This window comes from Thalassophryne amazonica, chromosome 21 (genome assembly GCF_902500255.1).
Source record: "Thalassophryne amazonica chromosome 21, fThaAma1.1, whole genome shotgun sequence".
Classification (NCBI taxonomy): domain Eukaryota; kingdom Metazoa; phylum Chordata; class Actinopteri; order Batrachoidiformes; family Batrachoididae; genus Thalassophryne; species Thalassophryne amazonica.
The window spans coordinates 10,150,730-10,172,924 of record NC_047123.1 but is presented as its reverse complement, the minus strand read 5'-3'; the positions used below and the strand labels follow the sequence as shown (position 1 = coordinate 10,172,924).

General features: G+C 41.6%; 1 protein-coding gene across 6 annotated transcripts in view; it reads right to left on the bottom strand.

Moving 5' to 3' along the window:
* The window catches only part of LOC117503180 (nesprin-2), a 189,943-nt gene that overhangs the window by 95,180 nt on the left and 72,568 nt on the right, over positions 1–22,195 (bottom strand). For 4 of the 6 annotated variants that reach the window (XM_034162379.1, XM_034162376.1, XM_034162377.1 and 1 more), the window contains 15 exons: positions 20,631–20,775; positions 20,309–20,509; positions 16,781–17,040; positions 16,546–16,687; positions 15,202–15,345; positions 14,183–14,314; positions 13,822–14,004; positions 12,253–12,390; positions 11,979–12,164; positions 8,947–9,069; positions 8,352–8,534; positions 6,763–6,873; positions 6,394–6,489; positions 2,277–2,354; positions 1,672–2,079 (listed from right to left, as the gene is read on the bottom strand). In XM_034162379.1, coding sequence (XP_034018270.1) covers positions 1,672–2,079; positions 2,277–2,354; positions 6,394–6,489; positions 6,763–6,873; positions 8,352–8,534; positions 8,947–9,069; positions 11,979–12,164; positions 12,253–12,390; positions 13,822–14,004; positions 14,183–14,314; positions 15,202–15,345; positions 16,546–16,687; positions 16,781–17,040; positions 20,309–20,509; positions 20,631–20,775 — 2,530 coding nt within the window. The remainder of the gene's footprint in view (positions 1–1,671; positions 2,080–2,276; positions 2,355–6,393; positions 6,490–6,762; positions 6,874–8,351; positions 8,535–8,946; positions 9,070–11,978; positions 12,165–12,252; positions 12,391–13,821; positions 14,005–14,182; positions 14,315–15,201; positions 15,346–16,545; positions 16,688–16,780; positions 17,041–20,308; positions 20,510–20,630; positions 20,776–22,195) is intronic. The other 2 variants (XM_034162374.1, XM_034162375.1) reach the window with 2 other exon arrangements.

The following is a 22,195-nucleotide window of genomic DNA, read 5'->3' as shown; positions in this document are numbered from 1 at the left end:
CTAGGATCCTCTGGGTACGCAAACTCCCCCACCATGATAAGGTGGCAGCTAGAGGGGGAGAATTTGCATCATGTTTTACCATAATTGCAGCAACTTTAAGTTTTGACCCCTGTACAAACTGAAAGTGACCTCTGTCGCCATGCTTGCTGTTTTTACCCCATAACTCCAGAACATTCAGTCACAGATAGTCCAAATGATACCTTTTAGGAATCTTTGTGATCAGACACATAATGTGGTATCACTTTCAATATTATTGGAACTTTTTTTTACCCCTATGCAGTTCTTCAATTGACCCCTACTTGGCCCCCTACTGAAAATTCAAATGGCTAATGTTATTTCTCTAAAATATGAACCAAAAGGTATACACAATCAAACGGTGCTTGTAACTGGATTTGAAGGATTCCTCTGCAAATATTCTGTTATCTGCTGCACTACTACCTGTGGTGAAAAGTTCGTCAAAATCCATGCAGTAGTTTTGCCGTAATCCTACTAATGGTCAAATAAATAAATAAATAAATGCAGATGATTTTATTACGTCCTTGGTGGACATAGTAGAGAATCTTCGACTGGACTGGGTTGCTTGATGCAAGGACGTTTCGCTTCAAATCGCAGAAGCTTCATCAGCTAAAATTCTTGCTCTGGTAGTCTGACTTCTGTCTTGACTCTTGTAGAGAAGAACAAACAGAAGCCACAAAATCTGGAGTTTTAAACCTAACCAGACCCCTCCTACCGAGAGGCAGACTGCTATTGGCTAGTGACTAAACAATTGCTTTAATTAGCACCTATTGTGCTCTAGTTAGCACCCTCCTAATGACAGGGTAGCTGTCCCTCCTAACGGTGGGATTGACGCCTCTCCTGATGAGTCTCCTGATGACGTGAATGACTCATTACCATGAACAAAAGACTGAAACTGCTTTGACCTGAGTACCCCATTGTAAACAGGGGACAACGCATGTCTCAGATCCCCTCCCTGGTTAAGGCTGGGTTTCAACTGTTTCACATACAATACCTCCTTCACTCCTCTCTCAAACCATTTCTTCTCTCTGGCTAAGATTTCTTAGCCTTCTGTGATTTGAAGTGAAATGTCCTCGTGTCAAGCAACCCAGTCCAGTCAAAGATTCAAGCTTCTCTACTATGGAAACCACCTGGACAACTGAGAGACTTCACAGAAACAGTCCTTGGTGGATGTCAAAACACGAGTTAATTAGATTTTTTTAATTTGCACTTTTATTGGGAATTTTATACATTGTTGTAGTGTACCTTTATTGTTGTTTATTACGTTGATTCCTGGAAAAGCCCAACATAAATAATAATCCAGTGAATTTTTGGTATACAAGTCGCACTAGAGTATAAGTCGCAGGACCTCCCAGTCTAGTAAAATCCCCACTGAGTTATAGTCAGTAAAATATGGTAATGGACAAATCTTCCCCCTTGAAAATGCGCGACAGAAGTTATTTTCCTTCATGGACATCATCTTCATACACTGTTCTACTATCGCATGAAGTTTCTTTGAAATCCAGCAGTTTAGGAGGAGCTGCATGTCGTAAATGGAATTGAATTTCATGGCGGTGATCCATGGAGCCAAAACGATGAAACCAGTGACACGGTCCTAGTACACATGGAGCAAAACATTTCACAATGGAACATTTTCTTTCTTCCCGGTGCACTTACAGAACCAGACTGATGTTCATCTCCATCGTCCATCAGCTCATCGAGCGCTCGGGTGAATGGGGTCGTCGGTCTTGCAGGAATGAGCCTCGTGCCCTCCACGGCAGCCGCTGCCTGGCGTGTGCACGCATCACGTTTCGGCGCCGTGCTTTGATCCGGTGAAGCTGCACCAGTAGACTGGCTGTGATCCGTCAGGACACCTGCAGTGATCGATGGTCTGATCGACACACTTTCAGGATGCAGTTCTTCATGAAACATCTCAGAACCACTTCTGGATTCTTGTGACGTTAATCTGATTTCCACAATCTCACATCCGGACTCCATGGACTCAAGTCCAGTCTTCACAGATCCAGCATCGACAAAGCTCGGATCCACTTCAGAACGGAAGCATCCTGACAAATTCTCTGACGCCTAAAAGAACACACGCACTGATCAGCCTTTGCATTATACAAACTTTATCTAACAGGGATCATTATTACATTACTGTTTATTATTGATGGAATTTTAAAGATTGAAATATCGACTGGTGCAAAGCAGAAATCTGCATCAGAACCAACAAAGGCTAAATGTCTAAAATGCTCAAAAACCAAAGAAATCAGTCAGTTCACCTTCAAGTCAGACAGCTGCATGATTTCAGCGACATCCTCAGGGAGCACATCTGAAATGTGAAGAGTCTTCTCTGGGTCCTGATGAATGGAGCACATTAATAAATGCAAAATAATTCATTGGAGAGGAGGAGGTTGTGTGTGTTTGAAAGGACGGGTCACTGAGGAGCGACGCGTGTCAAGCAGCTGTTTCTGACAGCACCAAAGTGAATGCACCAGGCAGCAAAAAACACATCAATACAGACGCTTCCCATATGATGTCACAGTCATGTGATAGGCATGGCCATGGTGGATTACACCTTTTTTGGGGGGTTTGCGTAATTTCACATAGGTGAGCTGCAGTCGTGGGTAAGATAATAAGGGAGACAGAGACAACAGGCGGAAGATCTGACCAGGATCACCAGGGAAGATATCAAGGAGTCACATCTTCCTTATATCAGGATGCGTTCCGATTACTTCTTAACAAGTTTGTTATTCCCAACAAGACTACTGTAGGTATGTAGGCTGAATCAATTTCATTCTTAGATTAGATTAGATAAAATTGAACTGGCAGAACAGATGCAGTGAACAGGCCTAGTGCTGGTAGCTCAGCGGAATAGGTTCCCCTACCCTGTGGCTGGTAGGGGAACCATGAAAGCCCAGCAGGAACCCTGAACATGAAAACAAATTCTCGGACGCCTAAAAGAACATGTGCACTGATCACCCTCTGCATTATACAAAACTTTACCTTACAGGGATCATAATTACATTACTGTTTATTATAATAGGGCTTTGGTGAAACGAAGTCCTCAAAGGCGGATCAGGCAGAGGAGGTGATGGCTTGCAACCCAATGGCTGTGAAGGTGGATGAAGGCTGCAGCAGGTTCTCTGACCCAGATCACCTGGAAGTTTCCCAGCCATTGGACCAAGCTAAGGATCGAGGATGGTGTGTTTGTTGGCGTGCACAGACATTCCCACATTAAAGGAACCCATGCAAAGGCATCTCTAGATTGGCCCTAGATGTAGAATTCCACCATCATTTACAAGAATCGACCAAGAGAATCTTCCTCAAGACCAAGGGATTGCCACCACCATGACCTATGGTACCTTTGATACAATACTTCATGTCTAATGTCCCAGTCCATGCTGTTGTAAACTGGTACTGGACTTCACTCTGAAAGTAGCCTACAATGCACTGGGACAACACAGATGAAGTGTCTTATCAATGGCCACATAGGTAGGATGTGGCGAAATGGAGAATTGAATCCAGGTCTACATATTGGTTGAAGATTGGCTGAGGAAGTAACCTGTGATGGACTGGTACCCCACCTATGGGAAGTTGAAGACTCTCATTCACGTCACTCAATGGTATTAAGCAATAAACACTGGCAGCGGCTTTATTCCATGTTCTAACCGGAGATTTGAGATTCTCACCTTGTTCTTACGTGTAAGCCTGGATACCTCACAGAAGAACCTCATTTCTGCCTTTTGTATCCATGACCTCGTTCTTCCAGTCATTACCTAATGTTCATGCCAAACGGCACCTTTATGTCTTGGTTTTAATCCACTATGGCTGCCAGGTGTTATTGTGCAACATCGTTGGGAAGCGTCAAAGCTGTAGAGTTTGCAAAGATCAACAAAAGTCCTCCACACCAACATGGGTGGAAATTATCATGATTAAGAGAGTTACAAGGGGCGATTGAGAGGTTTTATGCCTGACCCAGAAAAAGTAGGGTACGGCTCTCCATTTTTGCATAATGAGAAACAAACGTTTCTCAACATTGCACCCAATGAGTCAAAAATTCACATATTGTCAAGAAATGTTGGTTTCTCAGAATGCAAGAATATAGAGAACCACACCCTGCTTTTTCAGGGTCCCACCCAAAACTTCTCAGTCACCGCTCGTAAGTCAATCAAGTCATGAGTAAAGCAGGGAAAATGAGAAAAAGAAGCTTATTAATTGTAGTTTCACTCCAAAACAGAGGTCCACTCTTTATTGGAAGGTGTGTTCAGAAAAAAGTATTAATTCTGTTAAAATGGCACCAACAGATCAAGACTGCTCAAACCTGAACAAATGTCCTAATACCCACAACAGCACATATTGCACATTAGTGCGTAAATCTTGCATTTAAATAACTGGAAAAATTTACAACCCAATTCAGAAATGGTTGGGACCATAATGGAAAATGCAATACCAAAAAATAAAAAGAAATCAGTTTGTTGGGTCAACTTTATTTAATTTGTTTATATACATCCATTCCTGCATCTCAGACCTGCAACACCCCCTCCCCATCCCTCCCCCATAAAAGTTGTGATAGAGCAATTTAGGGCTAGTAATAAGGAAAAAAAATAATTATAATAATTAATTATATTATTTCAAACAGCTGATTGCAATTATAATTTGGTGCAAAAGCAGAATGGGAAGAGGATCTCTAGTTTACCAACAAATGTGTAAGAAAATTATTGAAATGTTTAAAAACAATGTTCCTTAAAGAACAACTGGAAGGGATTTGTGAAAAATATCATGAAATGAATCATGGAATTTGGAAGAATTTCAGGGTATAAAGGGCAAGGAGCACACTAGTGATCTCCAATCCCTCAGATAGCAAAGCATCAAGAACAGTCATTCATCAATAGCTGGTATAACCACACGAACAAGGGACTGTTTTAGAAAACCTTTGTCAAGCACTACAATACAGATTTACATAAAAAAAAATACCTCTCTCAAAGTACATTGAGCATTTAAAGCAACATATGCTCCCTTCAAGTTGACATTTTTTCAAGGGACGTCCATGCATTTTTGCAAAATGACATTCTGCACACATTACAAAGGCATGGCTGCAGAAGAAAAGACACGGGTACTGGACTGCCCAACCTGTACTGTTGCACACCTTAAGATGTGTTTGCAGAAAGAACATAACACCTAAAATGTTTAATTGCATGGTATCCTTATTGCCAAAACATCTTAAGTGATGTGAGAAGGAATGGCAGCATTGCAAACTGGGATATACTGTACTTTTGTGTCCCAACTTCTTTTGGAATGTGTTGCAGGCCTGAAATGCAAGAATGGATGAATATTACTAGGGGGGCTACAACCACTACCTTTGCCCCCCCCCCCCCCGCCCCCAGGACTAAACCAAACCAACTTTTTTAGGTTCCTTAGATGACCTCAAAACACAATCAGGATGTTCACAAAAATAAAAACTGGCCTCAAGCCAGTTATCCAAGATGGCCACCAAAATAGGGTTTTTCACTAAAACACCTTTATATAACATATAAACAACTTAAATATCACAGAGATTCAATGATAATGGTTTATTGGTGGCCATTTTGGACGCCATTTTGAATCTTAAACACATGAATGAATTTAGTTTAGGCACAAATAAGTTTGCTGTGACCTGCAATGTCTTCCCATTGAATCTCTGTGATATTTAAGTTGTTTATATGTTGTTTAAAGGTGTTTTAGTGAAAAACCATATTTTGGTGGCCATCTTGGATAACTGGCTTGAGGCCAGTTCTTATTTTTGGGAACATCCCGATTCTGTTTTGGGGTCATCTAAGGAACCTAAAAAAGTTGGTTTGGTTTAGTCCTGGGGGGGGGGGGGTGCAAAGGTAGTGGTCATACCTCCCCTAGTATATAAACAAAATGAACTTGAAAAAAAAAATGAAAAAAAAAAAAAACATGAAAATTCTTGGGTTCATACTGTCTGCAAAGAAATAAAAGTCAAAATAAACGCAAACAAGACTTTTTTTTTTTTTTTTTTGCATTTTCCATACAATCACAACTTATTCTGTTTTGGGGGTAGTAAAAATTAATTTTGTAGCCCAAATTAACAATGGTGTCTCATCTGCATTAGTTTTTACAAATACACAACTTTGAAAGTTATATAAAATTTTATGACAAAGGTTTGGTATATTTTTATAGAAAACACCATTTTCCACATATTGTTAAAATATTACTTCCAATGCAGATATTTAAAATGTTGTATAGTCGGAATGTTTTTGCAGTCAAAAGCAAAAAAGTCGACACTATGACCTCATGTTTGATACCAACTGCAGCACCTTTTGGAGTGAAACTGCTGATTTGCAGCCAAACACATGCTCGAGTCGGCTGTAAATATATTGTCATGTTGTGGTTTACCTCTGGAGTACTGCATGTTAGAGTATCAGAGGATGATGAATGATGATCATCATCTTCCTCATCGTCCTCGGAGTTAGACACCACAAAAACCGTCTGCTTTTAGTGATAAGGGGGTTTAAGTGTTGACTTACAGTTAGTGTGATATTGCATTAAAAAAAAGACATTTCATTGCCATTTACTGAGGGAGATCTCGTCTTATTTGTTCAATTCTTCTCATGCAAATGGACCATTTGTAAAATGCTCCAGTTTCCTCAGATGATTAAACTGGTGATTTATTTTATATTCCAAAATGATTTAATTTAAAAGGTAAATGCCACATGGATGTTGTCGATTTAGTCAGCGATTGTATGTCATCGTGCCTGTTTTCACCTTGACAAATTTGCCTGGAGATTCGTCATGCTGAGGATCAGGAGCAGGAGCAGTGACCATAGCAACATCTAGATCGGTTTCCTCAGTTTCCTCCTCTTTGCTAATGCTGGTCTTTAATAGATGAGACAAGAGAAATCAGACACTGCCACAAAGATAAAAGGCACCACCTTCAGTGCACTTTGTAACGAAAATCTTCAAAATGAGACACTTTTCATACAGCCATAAAGGGCCCTATGACAATCTGCAGCGCACAGTCCGGAAAGTGTCTCGAACTCATTTTGTGTCATTTAGAGGCTACATAATCAGTGTGCAAAGTTGAGCACTGGGTGCAAATGAGTTGGATATATCATCTTGGGTCATAGACCTGTTTTGAATACAACATGTAATATGCAAATTGGAATGTCACCTGCCACTCCCTTATGGACAGAGCACCATGGACACTCTAGTATACAGAAAGCGGACTCATAAATTTCTCAGTGAATTTATGCCTCAACACCAACCTGTGATGGGGCGGCATTGGATGGTGGCAACCAAAGCTCCCTGAGGTGAAGCAGTGAAACAATAAGGTGAAGTTTTTTCATTTGTCCAATACTTAAAAAAAATATTTGAAGTAATGGTGTGTTCAACTGCATATAAAAGCAAGGTGAACATATATACATATATACATGAACCCATATCTTGCACCCTCTAAATGCCACAGACACACTGTGCTAAACTCTAGGCTTGAGAAGCCAAGCAAGGAATGTCTGGGTTTGTGATTATCCTGAAGCAAGACTAAGATCCAGGCTTTCAATGACTTACTGAACTTGGCCACCAGAAGTGTATCTTTTTGTGGTTAAAATATCAAACTTGTAGAGATAAATTACTTATCTCAGCAGTGACATTTATGTCTCTGGGTCCTCCTCCACTAAGATAAGAGGCACCTGGGAAGGTCTCAGGGTCGCTGGACAGAGGTGTTTGTCAATTTCGATAACTTTATAGGGGAGCAGATGTCCAAGTCGTTTGGGTGATGGTACTTTCTGTCTCACTCTATGCTTGTGAGATTTGGATGGTAATCACTGACCTAACATAACAACTAGATCTCTTTGATGGATCCTTGGGCACCCCTAGAATTACTTTCTAATCACTTACGAAAACTCAGATGCGGAGCAGTTGTCTGCCTGGGTGGATGCTGTCCAAGGTTCAACACAGTTCCATGGTATGGTGGATACGGCAACATGTAGCACCAGCAACTGCTCCCAGATCTGAACTAATGTCTAGGATTTTGTCGGTTGATGGTGCAACTCACCCTGAAGCCAGGCAATACCAAAGCAACAGCAATGTGCCTGACCACACCCAATTTTTTTCCATCAGCACACCCATGAGTGCACAGATGAGTGCAATTCTACTCATTATTGAAATAACATGGGCGAATGAGCATGAAAACTGCAATGTTGTTGGGCGTAAACTGGCAATAATGGTCACGTTGCTCTGGGTGGAAGATAGGGCACCCAGGATTTGCCCCCCTCATTATAGCTGGACAAACTATATGCTTCTATTCAGCCAATGAGCTTGCAACATGGAGTCGATCTCTGTTGGGAATTTTGTACCTTGAGCAGCATAGCTCGCTGGTGGGCGTCTCCTTCCAGATTTTGGAGTGACTGCAGGAGCAGTCTGGCTCTGCAGAAGACCACTGGGTTCTCCTCTACTCTTTTAGGGAGGTGAAGTTCTCCTTTGTATCTCTCCATCTCCTCCAAAGTCCTTTGCATTGACTGAATGTTGGCCAGGACCACCTTCAGGGTACAACACATGACATGAATGACTCCAGCTTTTGTGGCTTCTGTTTATTCTTCTCTACAAGAGTCAAGACAGAAGTCAGACTACCAGAGCAAGAATTTTAGCTGAGGAAGCTTCTGCGCTTTGAAGCAAAACGTCCTCACGTCAAGCAACCCAGTCCAGTCAAAGATTCAAGCTTCTGTACTACGACATGAATTACATGAATCTCTGCACTATTCCCAGTGAATACTGGCATTCATCAGGGATGTGTTCTGGTATCCACACTGTTCAGTGCTTGCATGGGCTGGGTGTCGAGTCAGGAAGTGCTTATGCTCACAGGCTCACACATTCAATTAATTTTGCACATGAAATAATATAAAAAGTGCATATGAAAACTTATGAGTGGTTGTTATGATTGCATTGCTTCACCTGCAGGTTGTGAAGCTGCTCTGTTGGAGAATCGCCACAGTTATCAACAGAGTCTAAAATAGTTGCTATCTTTGCTACATTCTTCTCCATAGTCTTCAGCTCAGCTTCAGTAGCATCCACCACCTGAAAACCACATCAATACAAGTTTATATATATATATATATATATATATATATATATATATATATATATACACACTCAACAAAAATATAAATGCAACACTTTTGGTTTTGCTCCCATTTTGTATGAGATGAACTCAAAGATCTAAAACTTTTTCCACATACACAATATCACCATTTCCCTCAAATATTGTTCACAAACCAGTCTAAATCTGTGATAGTGAGCACTTCTCCTTTGCTGAGATAATCCATCCCACCTCACAGGTGTGCCATATCAAGATGCTGATTAGACACCATGATTAGTGCACAGGTGTGCCTTAGACTGTCCACAATAAAAGGCCACTCTGAAAGGTGCAGTTTTATCACACAGCACAATGCCACAGATGTCGCAAGGTTTGAGGGAGCGTGCAATTGGCATGCTGACAGCAGGAATGTCAACCAGAGCTGTTGCTCGTGTATTGAATGTTCATTTCTCTACCATAAGCCGTCTCCAAAGGCGTTTCAGAGAATTTGGCAGTACATCCAACCAGCCTCACAACCGCAGACCACATGTAACCACACCAGCCCAGGACCTCCACATCCAGCATGTTCACCTCCAAGATCGTGTTGGAGAGGTGTTCTCTTCACGGATGAATCCTGGTTCACACTGTTCAGGGCAGATGGCAGACAGCATGTGTGGCGTCGTGTGGGTGAGCGGTTTTCTGATGTCAATGTTGTGGATCGAGTGGCCCATGGTGGCGGTGGGGTTATGGTATGGGCAGGCGTCTGTTATGGACGAAGAACACAGTTGCATTTTATTGATGGCATTTTGAATGCACAGAGATACCGTGACGAGATCCTGAGGCCCATTGTTGTGCCATACATCCAAGAACATCACCTCATGTTGCAGCAGGATAATGCACGGCCCCATGTTGCAAGGATCTGTACACAATTCTTGGAAGCTGAAAATGTCCCAGTTCTTGCATGACCGGCATACTCACCGGACATGTCACCCATTGAGCATGTTTGGGATGCTCTGGACCGGCGTATACAACAGCGTGTACCAGTTCCTGCCAATATCCAGCAACTTCGCACAGCCATTGAAGAGGAGTGGACCAACATTCCACAGGCCACAATTGACAACCTGATCAACTCTATGCGAAGGAGATGTGTTGCACTGCATGAGGCAAATGGTGGTCACACCAGATACTGACTGGTATCCCCACCAATAAAACAAAACTGCACCTTTCAGAGTGGCCTTTTATTGTGGGCAGTCTAAGGCACCCCTGTGCACTAATCATGGTGTCTAATCAGCATCTTGGTATGGCACACCTGTGAGGTGGGATGGATTATCTCAGCAAAGGAGAAGTGCTCACTATCACAGATTTAGACTGGTTTGTGAACAATATTTGAGGGAAATGGTGATATTGTGTATGTGGAAAAAGTTTTAGATCTTTGAGTTCATCTCATACAAAATGGGAGCAAAACCAAAAGTGTTGCGTTTATAATTTTGTTGAGTGTATATACATATATATATATATATACATACATATACACATGAGGATGGTATAACAATAAATAAGAAACATCATCATTTACTTGATTATGTGCACATTCTGGTTATTTAAGGTGAAATTACAAGCCAACAACAATCACTTGAAAGGTGGTGTGCTCTTGAGTTTGGAATCTTTGGGGCCAGTCATCCGGGAAGGATGCCATGTTCCCGTTTCAGATCCAGCTGGGATATTTATTATGTGAAATTCTCACACTTGCTCCATGTTAGGTTTCACTCTGTGCAAATCTATATCCTGCCTGCCAAAAACAAAAAAAATCAAAATCTGGGTGAAATAGAGAACAGCATCAGCAGACAGCACGTCTAAGAGTCCAAAGCCTGTGTGTTTGGCGTCAAAATGGAAGCTGACGTGTCAGACAACATTTCTCACTTTACAACTCATCCATGTCAACAAATGTGGCAGCCTGTAGTGTTAACTGAGCAACTGTGTAGTGCCGTCACTGCAGTGGATACCGTTTCTTCTGTGGATCCACACAGGACATCAACAACAATGAAAAATGGATCATAACTACAATGAAAAATGCTAAATGTGTCCACAAATATCCTTATGGAATATGATAATTTTCCAGGCTTTTGTGACCTGTCTACCTGAAGTGAGAAATTATGGCGAGTTTATACTTGTGCAATGCAACACGTATCTCTATTTCTCTCTTTTAGACCATATTTACCCGTTACTCCCTCATCCCCTCTGTTCCTGTCTCCGACATGCCTACCGAGGTCCGTTCCAATCACCACTCTGTCATGCTTGGGTTCGCTCTCCACCACTTCATCTAACTTACTCCAGAAATCTCTTCTGTCTCACAACCTACTTGTGGGGCATATGCACTGATGACATTCATCACCCCTTCAATTTCCAACTTTACACTCGCTTAACCTCCAACACACTCTTAACACACTCTTCCTTTTAAATGAACCCAGCACCATTTCTCCATGATACAACTACTCAAACCCACCTCCAACACTCCTGAACTTACTTCCCTTCTACTTGGTTTTTGTACACTCAAGACATCTTTCTTTCTCCTTTCCATCATGTTAGCTAACTCTGCCATCATATCATTAGTCATATTGTCAACATTCAAAGTCCAGACTCTCATTCCCATCTTTCTAACTCCACTCTTCCATTTCATCTGGACGGACTGTCCTTTTCTTCACCCAGCAGTAGCCCAATTTCAACTGGAAATCTTTTGGGCAACCGCACAATGGCGGTCATTGTTAACCCGGGCCTTGACCGATCCAGCACGGGAATCCTGGGAACAGTCTTCATTAATGTACCAAGTTTGGTGGAAATTAGCCAAATCACCAGGGAGAAGAAAACCAACAAGCCAAGAGAACAAAAGTTCCCTAAATTATAGTAAGATTACCGCAACTGCATGCAGGATGTCCTCCAGTGGCGTGATGATATTACATTGCATTTTGTGGACTTGGTGATCATTGAGCATCAGCCTCTCCTCCTGGGTGCTCATGTCACACACTTCAGAGATCTCATCCAGAACCAACTTGAAGTCCCGCATGGTGGTTCTGATCCTCTCAGAGTCATCCAGGAGCAGCTGTGGTTCAGCACCAATAATCAAAGCAATATTTAACATTAAAACCTGATGTTAATCTACAGAAAGTACAGACATGTTTGTGACTCGCCTGCAGTGAGTTAGCATGGCTTTGAAGGCTTCTGGCTGTGGCATATGAGCAGGGAGTGCCAAGCCAGGACTGGGCTTCCTCTAACCAGCAGGTGGCACTGAAATGAATGTCTTCAAACTCCTGAAGACAGGCAGGGATCTAAGAGGAAGGACAACAAATGCAACAAGCATCACTGCAAATTTATTTTAAAGATAATACCTATGCTAATAACTCTTAAGATGCATTTTAAAAACAGTTCACCACATGTTCCTCTGCTGTCCCAGCTTTAGCGTTTTCTGTTATCTACACCATAATGTCACCATAAATAAACATCTAGACTGTCATTTTTTTCATGCAACATGTAAAATTACTTGAAGATATGCAGTAAGAATTTTCAAAACAAAATTGTAGTCATTTTTTAAAGCACATTATAAATCCCTTTGCTCACAGTGGAAGCCCTCAGCTCATGCTAATATTAGCAATAGCTGTGTCTTGCGTGATGCTAGCAAGTTTTCATGCTGACATTAGCCCATTAGCATCACATTATGTGATGTTCATTAGCACTGTATTATATGACGCAAGAAAGTTTTCACACTGACATAAGAATTTTAGCATTGCCTTATGTGACACCTGTTAGTATTGTGTTTGGTAACACTAGCAACTTTTTTATGCAAGCATTAGCATTACATTGTGTACCACCCATTAGCATCATGCAATGAGATACTAGCGAATTTTTATGGCAATTTTAACCCATTAACATCATGTTATGTGCTGCTAGCAACATAAGATTTGAATAATTTAATCCATCATGAATTGCTGCTTTATGGTACTTCACTCACTCCAGTTCTCAGCTAACACAAGAATGCATTTTTTTTAAAGTACACACATATATACATATACATATCAATTTCAATTCAATTCAATTTATTTCATTTATATAGCACCAAATAACAACAATATCCTTTTAAATTCAGTTTATTGGTAATGGAATAAGTCTGGGCCTCAACTTTATCTAAATTCTGGGTCTGTTAGTGAAGCTTAGGGCTAGCGGCCGGCGATCATATTAGTATTTTCTCTGCTTTCCTGTTGATTTACTGCAGATGAATTATACTTTAGGTGTAGTTTTTCTGGCCGACTGATTCTGCTCTTTTTCTCTCTGTCTGAGGTGCAGAAGACAGTGCATCGGATTGGTATCCATGGACAACGGGATGCTAGACTAATCATGCTTGAAGCTGATGCAGCAGATGTTTAGAATTCCTGTTTTCTGTTTCTTCAGCTTTGTAAAAACCTTGTAACTGTTAAATGGTCTAAGCAGTGGGTCACCCCTCTGAGTCTGGTCTGCTTGAGGGTTCTTCCTCAACATCATCAGGAGTTTTTCCTTACCACTGTCGCCTGTGTGCTTGCTCTAGGGGTTGGTAAGGTTAGATCTTACTTGTGTGAAGCGCCTTGAGGCAGCTTTGTTGTGATTGTTTGCTATATAAAATGAAAATAAATTGAATTAAACCCAGTGTGACGTAGTTGTAGCACAAAGTGCGAGTCCCCCTGAGACCTCCCCTTCAGCAGCTCGTCTGTGGTCCGTGTGAGTGTGACCTTGCTGAGGAAGGAGGTCCGGCGCTCGGCCATCTGCGCTGCCTCTTGGTAGAGCTGCTGTGGCCGCATGAGCTGGTCCATGAGGAGTTGAGCCTGGTCTGACTGCTCCACTGCGAGATCCTGCACCTCGTTCTCCAGGAGTATCAAGTGGCTGTGCCAGGTGTCCAGCTTGTCCCAAACATGCTGGAGATGAATGGGGAGGTGATAAGTCATACAGCGAAGTCGTACACTGAACGCGAGGCGAGTTACACATCTGAGACGGAGTTAGACAAAAGGTAGAATCATGAGCGGTTCAACGAGAGCCATTTGATATATGGACCTGATGCTACTAAATAAACCGTCAGGCCACACATACACACACCTTGAGAACATTTTGAGCCTCCTCCACGGTTGGACTCCTCTGCTCCAGTAAGACTTTGACTCTCAGCAAACCAGAGCTCAGTTCCTCCACTCTGACAGCCAGCTTCCGGGCCTGGTCAAACTTCTCTGCAATCTGCAAGATGTCCAAACCCCCACACACACACAAAAAGAGGTTTTGTTGGGTTTTAAATTCCATTCAAACATGACTGAGGATAGACTCCATTTCTCTACTCTTCCTTCTATGTGCACATTTTACTATGCCCTACTTTTGCAGAATTATTACCACTGGTGCTGTTGACATTGCAAATTTCCCCATGCCGGACAAATACCTTAATACCTTAACACACAAGACAAACAATCCAACAGTATTAATATGCAACTATGTATGTTCAAGCTGAATTGAAAGCAACCATTAAATTGAAAGAGGAAACTCATCTTACTGCTTCACCACAGGGAGCTTTGGTGGCTGCTGTGCAATGAGTGCGTTGACAGTTTGGTGTTAATCTATGAACGCAGCAGAAATCTTTTCACATGCATCCACTTGCACTGTGCATGTGGAGTAGTCTGATTTAAAAGGATGGACAGGTGCCAGTCTGACTGGTTGATCATTATGTATGGAATACAACATGCCATTCCTAATGAACACAGTAAATCAACCCCTTTGCATGCAGCTTGCACTGATATTTCCTGTCACTTAAGCAGCAATATGTGCTTGAGCATGCCTCAGATGGATCTGTGCCTACTGCATGACTCATTCTTGCACCATGACGATCAAGGAAGCTGGAGCTGGATTCGTCATTAAATAACCATTGATCCAGTTCACTGAATTCCACAGATGTTGCACACATATTACAGGGCAAAATATACTAAGATATGAAGCAGATCTGACAAATATTGTGTGATTCCACAAGATAAGCAGGTCTACCTAAAATACAAACATTAGAAAGAGTCCTCTTCTAGCAAGGTGTAAGTAAGATCACAGCCAGACCATGTGACGGCAATCAAATGGATTTGATTTACCTCCTCTTCCACTGTCTGCAGCGACACTTCAGCGTCTTGGATCCGTCCCTTTATGTCAGCAGGAATCTGACTGTATCGGTTCTGCACACCATCCTTGATGCATTTCAATTTATCCTTCTGAGAGGACAAATCGTTTCTGAGATCCTGTCAGAAAAATGAAAGATTGTGGGGAAAAAGACAGCAAAAGATTGAGAAAGTGGATAAAACACTTTTGGTAACCTTAAGCAGGGCACAGGTTTGGTTTGTCTGAAGGAAAAGAAATGAAAATAAAAGGATTTATAAGGAAAAACTTCCCAAGATGAGTGATTTAAGAGTGAAAATCAATGAGAACGTCAGCACAACTTCAAGCAAACACAGCAGAACACCAACATCTTCCATTTATTTGCAACATAAAAAATTAGATCCATTAGTGAAGAATCCACTGAACATTTCCTATTTGATCATTGCATATTTTTTAAAATGTCCTCTCTGTCCTGGGTAGTAGTCCTCAGCCCCTCCTTTAGTTGAAGGTGCGAGATGACTGAATTGGATCAGTTAAAAAGGCCCATGTGTTGGAATGGTGCCAATCACTGAAACCGCAACATTAAACATTTTAAACTTTGTACAGTGCAGCTGAAAGAAGGAAATGTAACAAGAGATGCTGATTCATAGACCTACAATGGAAATTTCAGATCAGTTCCTCCAAGGTTCCTTAGCTACCACTCGGAAATGAAATTCAAAATGGCTGCCTTGGTAGCCATACTGGTTGAGTGGCAGGTCTGATTTACAACCGGCCTCTTCTTCTACTCAAGTTGTGTTGTTTTTGAGTTAATGTATAAAATGGAAACTCAAGTGGCAGCTGTGGTGGCCATATTGGATATGGGAGCACAAGCACGTAGTTCTGTGTTGGTACCTAGCCTGAACATCCACAGCAAAAATGATGATGATCCATCAAGGGTTTTTGAGTTATGAATGGAATACAAAATTCAAAACTGCCCTCGGTAGTCCTCTTGGTGGTGTAGCGAAGACCCTGGCATTCAATAAGTGCCTTCCTCTATCCACCAAAGACCCAACATGGACCTTCTGGCTGCCATAACAGCCATCTTTGTTGAGTAACTAGTCTGAATTTTGATATTTTTATGGGACAGACAGCATCATGGACATAATGTGGCCATGAGACATGTTTCAAACTATGTTCTGTAACATGTAAAAGGGAATATGAATGGAACCTCCTACCGTTAAACTCATGTAAACACCATAAAGTATGGTCCTAGAATAAGGCCAATATTCTGATTATTCCTGTTCATGTAAATGTAGTCACTAATAAACATTTCTAAGGGCCTTTGTGTAAAGGAGCACTGATACCATGTATTCAGGATAGCCTGGGAAGAAGTCCTGCTTGGAAAGAAGAGCGACCACATGTTGCTCCACTTCTTCCAACTCATCGTGAACCCGTCGTCTTTCTGCCTCCTCTGTAGCCATCACCAGCAGGTTCCTCTCTGTCAAACTGCGGAGAACATCCACCACGTCAGCATTTCAATCTTCAATGAGCAATCAATTTGGTAAAAAAAAATTCCAGGTAAATTACAATAAATCCCACCTCCTGACATTCTCCTGGATCTTTGCCAGTGTTTTGCCGACATATCCGGAGCTGATGGGATTCTCTGAGCTGGTTGAGGTCAGGGCGTGCTCTAGTCTGTGCTCCAGGGAGGCCAAGGCCTGCTGCTCCTCCTCCAAGACAGCCTGGTGCATCTCAGCCTGGACCATCATTTCACAGGGATCCTCCAGAGTGAAGCTCGGAGTGCAGGAATCAGGAACCTCCGCTTGAAGACTAGCCAAAAACGTACAACTCTGCTCCAACTAATGAAAACACAATGTTGACACCAAGTTTGTGTTGTGAAGCAATCGTCTATTTTAAGCCAAACATGTTCGCGACTGCGGAGAAACACCAGTGGCGGCTCCAAACAGTTTTCTTCATGGGAGCATGATTATTAATTATTAAAATTGAAAATATGACTTATTTAAAAATACATTTTCAGTAGCAGGGCCACAAAAACTGGAGTGAATATGAAAGTACAGACTCTAAAAATAAGTGCCTACAACATACGTTTAATTCATAAAAACAACACATGACTAATAAAGCTAAAAGAAATTCCCTATCTAGCATAATAAATGAGTCAAGTCTGGGAGAATGCACTGCTGCCATGCCTCATCACAAAGACCACACCATGGAACCACCCCGGGTCCTGGACAGCAACCACCAAGGGACACAATCCCACACACTGTCGAAAATAACCATCTATCTACTATAGCCACTGGAAACGTAGGCATTATGTTGACTTTCTCAAACCACTAGAGTCCTCAACACTGAGGCACCTATGTGCTACATCATCCCCAGAGAAACGTGACACATTAACAAAGTATCTTGGCTAGCGCTCTGTCACAATAAAAGTCATAATCCTTATCAGAGTCTCCCCAAGTAACTGCTCCTTTGACACAACATCATGACAGTAGTATCCTCCAAAGAGATTAAGTATCAAAGCCAAAAACTGCCATATGAGAGTGGCATGAATTGACTCCATTGATACCACTGCAGTGTATAAATAATATCGTATGTGGAATGGAACCAGGGGTGCTATATAGGACTAGGCCATTAAGGGGTGCTATATAGTACTAGGCTATTAAAGGTGCTGTATAGTACTAGGCCATTAAAGGGCTGCTATATAGTAAAAGGTCATTAAGGGGTGCTATATAGTACAAGGTCATTAAGGGGTGCTATATAGGACTAAGCCATTAAGGGTGCTATGTAGTACTAGGGCATTAAAGTGTGATGTATAGTACTAGGCCATTAAAGGGTGCTGTATAGTACTAGGCCATTAAAGGGTGCTGTATAGTACTAGGTCATTAAGGGGTGCTATATAGTACTAGGCCATTAAAGGGTGCTGTATAGTACTAAGCCATTAAAGGGGGTGTTATATAGTACAAGGTCATTAAGGGGTGCTATATAGGATTAATCCATTAAGGGGCGCTGTATAGTACTAGGTCATTAAGAGAATAGCAGTGAAAACCTGAGACTGAAACCAGTATTTAGAATGGCAAACATCAGTGTTCTGCAGGCATGAGAATGTCCAGTAGATCCGTGGTTGTCGAAATTTTTGTGAAACCAGTGCCGTACCGTAACTGCAGTGACTGATTTGAGGGACCTGTGTTGGATATACGTACTGGTGCAGGTGCATTTTTATTGGGCAGTGTAGGTAGATCATCATGCCATAGGCATTAAAGGCACTGCGCTGCGGTGGTTTGAATCATATTTGTCTAATAGATTACAATTTGTTCATGTAAATGGGGAATCTTCTTCACAGACTAAAGTTAATTATGGAGTTCCACAAGGTTCTGTGCTAGGACCAATTTTATTCACTTTATACATGCTTCCCTTAGGCAGTATTATTAGACGGTATTGCTTAAATTTTCATTGTTACGCAGATGATACCCAGCTTTATCTATCCATGAAGCCAGAGGACACACACCAATTAGCTAAACTGCAGGATTGTCTTACAGACATAAAGACATGGATGACCTCTAATTTCCTGCTTTTAAACTCAGATAAAACTGAAGTTATTGTACTTGGCCCCACAAATCTTAGAAACATGGTGTCTAACCAGATCCTTACTCTGGATGGCATTACCCTGACCTCTAGTAATACTGTGAGAAATCTTGGAGTCATTTTTGATCAGGATATGTCATTCAAAGCGCATATTAAACAAATATGTAGGACTGCTTTTTTGCATTTATGCAATATCTCTAAAATCAGAAAGGTCTTGTCTCAGAGTGATGCTGAAAAACTAATTCATGCATTTATTTCCTCTAGGCTGGACTATTGTAATTCATTATTATCAGGTTGTCCTAAAAGTTCCCTAAAAAGCCTTCAGTTAATTCAAAATGCTGCAGCTAGAGTACTGACGGGGACTAGAAGGAGAGAGCATATCTCACCCATATTGGCCTCTCTTCATTGGCTTCCTGTTAATTCTAGAATAGAATTTAAAATTCTTCTTCTTACTTATAAGGTTTTGAATAATCAGGTCCCATCTTATCTTAGGGACCTCGTAGTACCATATCACCCCAATAGAGCGCTTCGCTCTCAGACTGCAGGCTTACTTGTAGTTCCTAGGGTTTGTAAGAGTAGAATGGGAGGCAGAGCCTTCAGCTTTCAGGCTCCTCTCCTGTGGAACCAGCTCCCAATTCAGATCAGGGAGACAGACACCCTCTCTACTTTTAAGATTAGGCTTAAAACTTTCCTTTTTGCTAAAGCTTATAGTTAGGGCTGGATCAGGTGACCCTGAACCATCCCTTAGTTATGCTGCTATAGACGTAGACTGCTGGGGGGTTCCCATGATGCACTGTTTCTTTCTCTTTTTGCTCTGTATGCACCACTCTGCATTTAATCATTAGTGATCGATCTCTGCTCCCCTCCACAGCATGTCTTTTTCCTGGTTCTCTCCCTCAGCCCCAACCAGTCCCAGCAGAAGACTGCCCCTCCCTGAGCCTGGTTCTGCTGGAGGTTTCTTCCTGTTAAGGGGGAGTTTTTCCTTCCCACTGTAGCCAAGTGCTTGCTCACAGGGGGTCGTTTTGACCGTTGGGGTTTTACATAATTATTGTATGGCCTTGCCTTACAATATAAAGCGCCTTGGGGCAACTGTTTGTTGTGATTTGGCGCTATATAAAAAAAATTGATTGATTGATTGATTTCTGTGACATCATCTACGTGCAGCCATTTCAGATGACATCACTGTCCATGATTGGGTGAAATATAACTAAATCACTTACTAAAAATGCATCTTATCCAGCACTGGAAAATGCCACAAGGGTCCCTCATATGCATGGATTCATGGGGAATCTTCATGGCTGGTTTTGGTCATATTATGATTATGGTAGAACCAACTCTTGACAGGGGGCTATGACTCCACGGAGTCGCCGCCTATGGAAAACTCACATTTTGTGGTCAAAGCAGATTTCACGTTCTAATATGTTACATTTCAGTTCCTTCACACAATCCATTCATTATGATGTTGTTTACATCAGCTCATTTTTTGATGAAAAACCAGTATAACAGATGGGTTACAAATCTCACACTTGCTGTGATGTCCTTCCATTCCTCTCCTCGCTGTTCAGCGCGTGCCATATGGAGGCTGATGCCACGTCGTAAGGACACCCATCTCCTCCAGAGGACGGCCAGCTCACCGTCCCTCCCAACCCAGCATCCCTGTATGGGACAGCAAGCTCTCACCTCCTCCATCTTCTCAGCAAGGAGATGGAGATCCTCCATCAGCAGCTTCAGGAGAGACAAGTTACAGGTTTAACTGGAGGGTTTTACAACACAAGATGAAATAAACTGTAAATAATTCAGGTATAAATCATCATCAGCAGTTAAAGAATGCAATGTTCCAACCCACCTTCACTCTTTTCTGCTGGTCAGCACATTTTGGGTATGATGTCACTTGTTGTGTAGCACATTCTGACAGCCTTGACTCAAACCTAGAAAGACGCTGCTGTATGTCTTCATGACACTGCATGTGGCTTTGCTGACTTTTTGCACACCTAAAAGGCCAAATCAAATTAAATCAATTTTACTTATATAGCAACAAATCACAACAAACAGTTGCCCCAAGGCGCTTTATATTGTAAGGCAAGGCCATACAATAATTACGTAAAAACCCCAACGGTCAAAACGACCCCCTGTGAGCAAGCACTTGGCGACAGTGGGAAGGAAAAACTCCCTTTTAACAGGAAGAAACCTCCAGCAGAACCAGGCTCAGGGAGGGGCAGTCTTCTGCTGGGACTGGTTGGGGCTGAGGGAGAGAACCAGGAAAAAGACATGCTGTGGAGGGGAGCAGAGATCAATCACTAATGATTAAATGCAGAGTGGTGCATACAGAGCAAAAAGAGAAAGAAACACTCAGTGCATCATGGGAACCCCCCAGCAGTCTAAGTCTATAGCAGCATAACTAAGGGATGGTTCATGGTCACCTGATCCAGCCCCAACTATAAGCTTTAGCAAAAAGGAACGTTTTAAGCCTAATCTTAAAAGTAGAGAGGGTGTCTGTCTCCCTGATCTGAATTGGGAGCTGGTTCCACAGGAGAGGAGCCTGAAAGCTGAAGGCTCTGCCTCCCATTCTACTCTTACAAACCCTAGGAATATACAAGTAAGCCTGCAGTCTGAGAGCGAAGCGCTCTATTGGGGTGATATGGTACTATGAGGTCCCTAAGATAAGATGGGACCTGATTATTCAAAACCTTATAAGTAAGAAGAAGAATTTTAAATTCGATTCTAGAATTAACAGGAAGCCAATGAAGAGAGGCCAATATGGGTGAGATATGCTCTCTCCTTCTAGTCCCTGTCAGTACTCTAGCTGCAGCATTTTGAATTAACTGAAGGCTTTTCAAGGAACTTTTAGGACAACCTGATAATAATGAATTACAATAGTCCAGCCTAGAGGAAATAAATGCATGGCCAGTAAATAAAAATATAAAATTAACATATTAAGTATAACTGTGTCTGTCATCTTTTTGATGTTTGTTGTGGACACTGGGAACCCCACTGAGACATTAATTTAGGACTATATGATGAAAAGTTAAATTAAGACAGAGATTTGAGTCTGAAGTGTTACTTCAGAACAATTATATTTGAGGTTTAACGTTAAGAAGCTTCTGTGGCTTAGTGACCCCCAGACCAAAGCTTTGAAAAGGAAAAACAAGTTCATTTCAAGCTACATTATCATAAAATAAAATAAAAATGACAAGGGGGTAAACCTTTCAAACATATTTGAACGATTGAACTTGAAACTTGAAGTGTACTATAAAAGAAATAAAAGGGAATTTATTAAGTCAAAAGTGTCCTGTTAAAAAAACAATCACAATTTAAAAATCTAACAACATGCAATAATTATTTTGAACAAACAATGGAAGGTCCAATATAAAAATGTGGAAAGTAGACATTTAAATTTGTCAGAACTTTTCC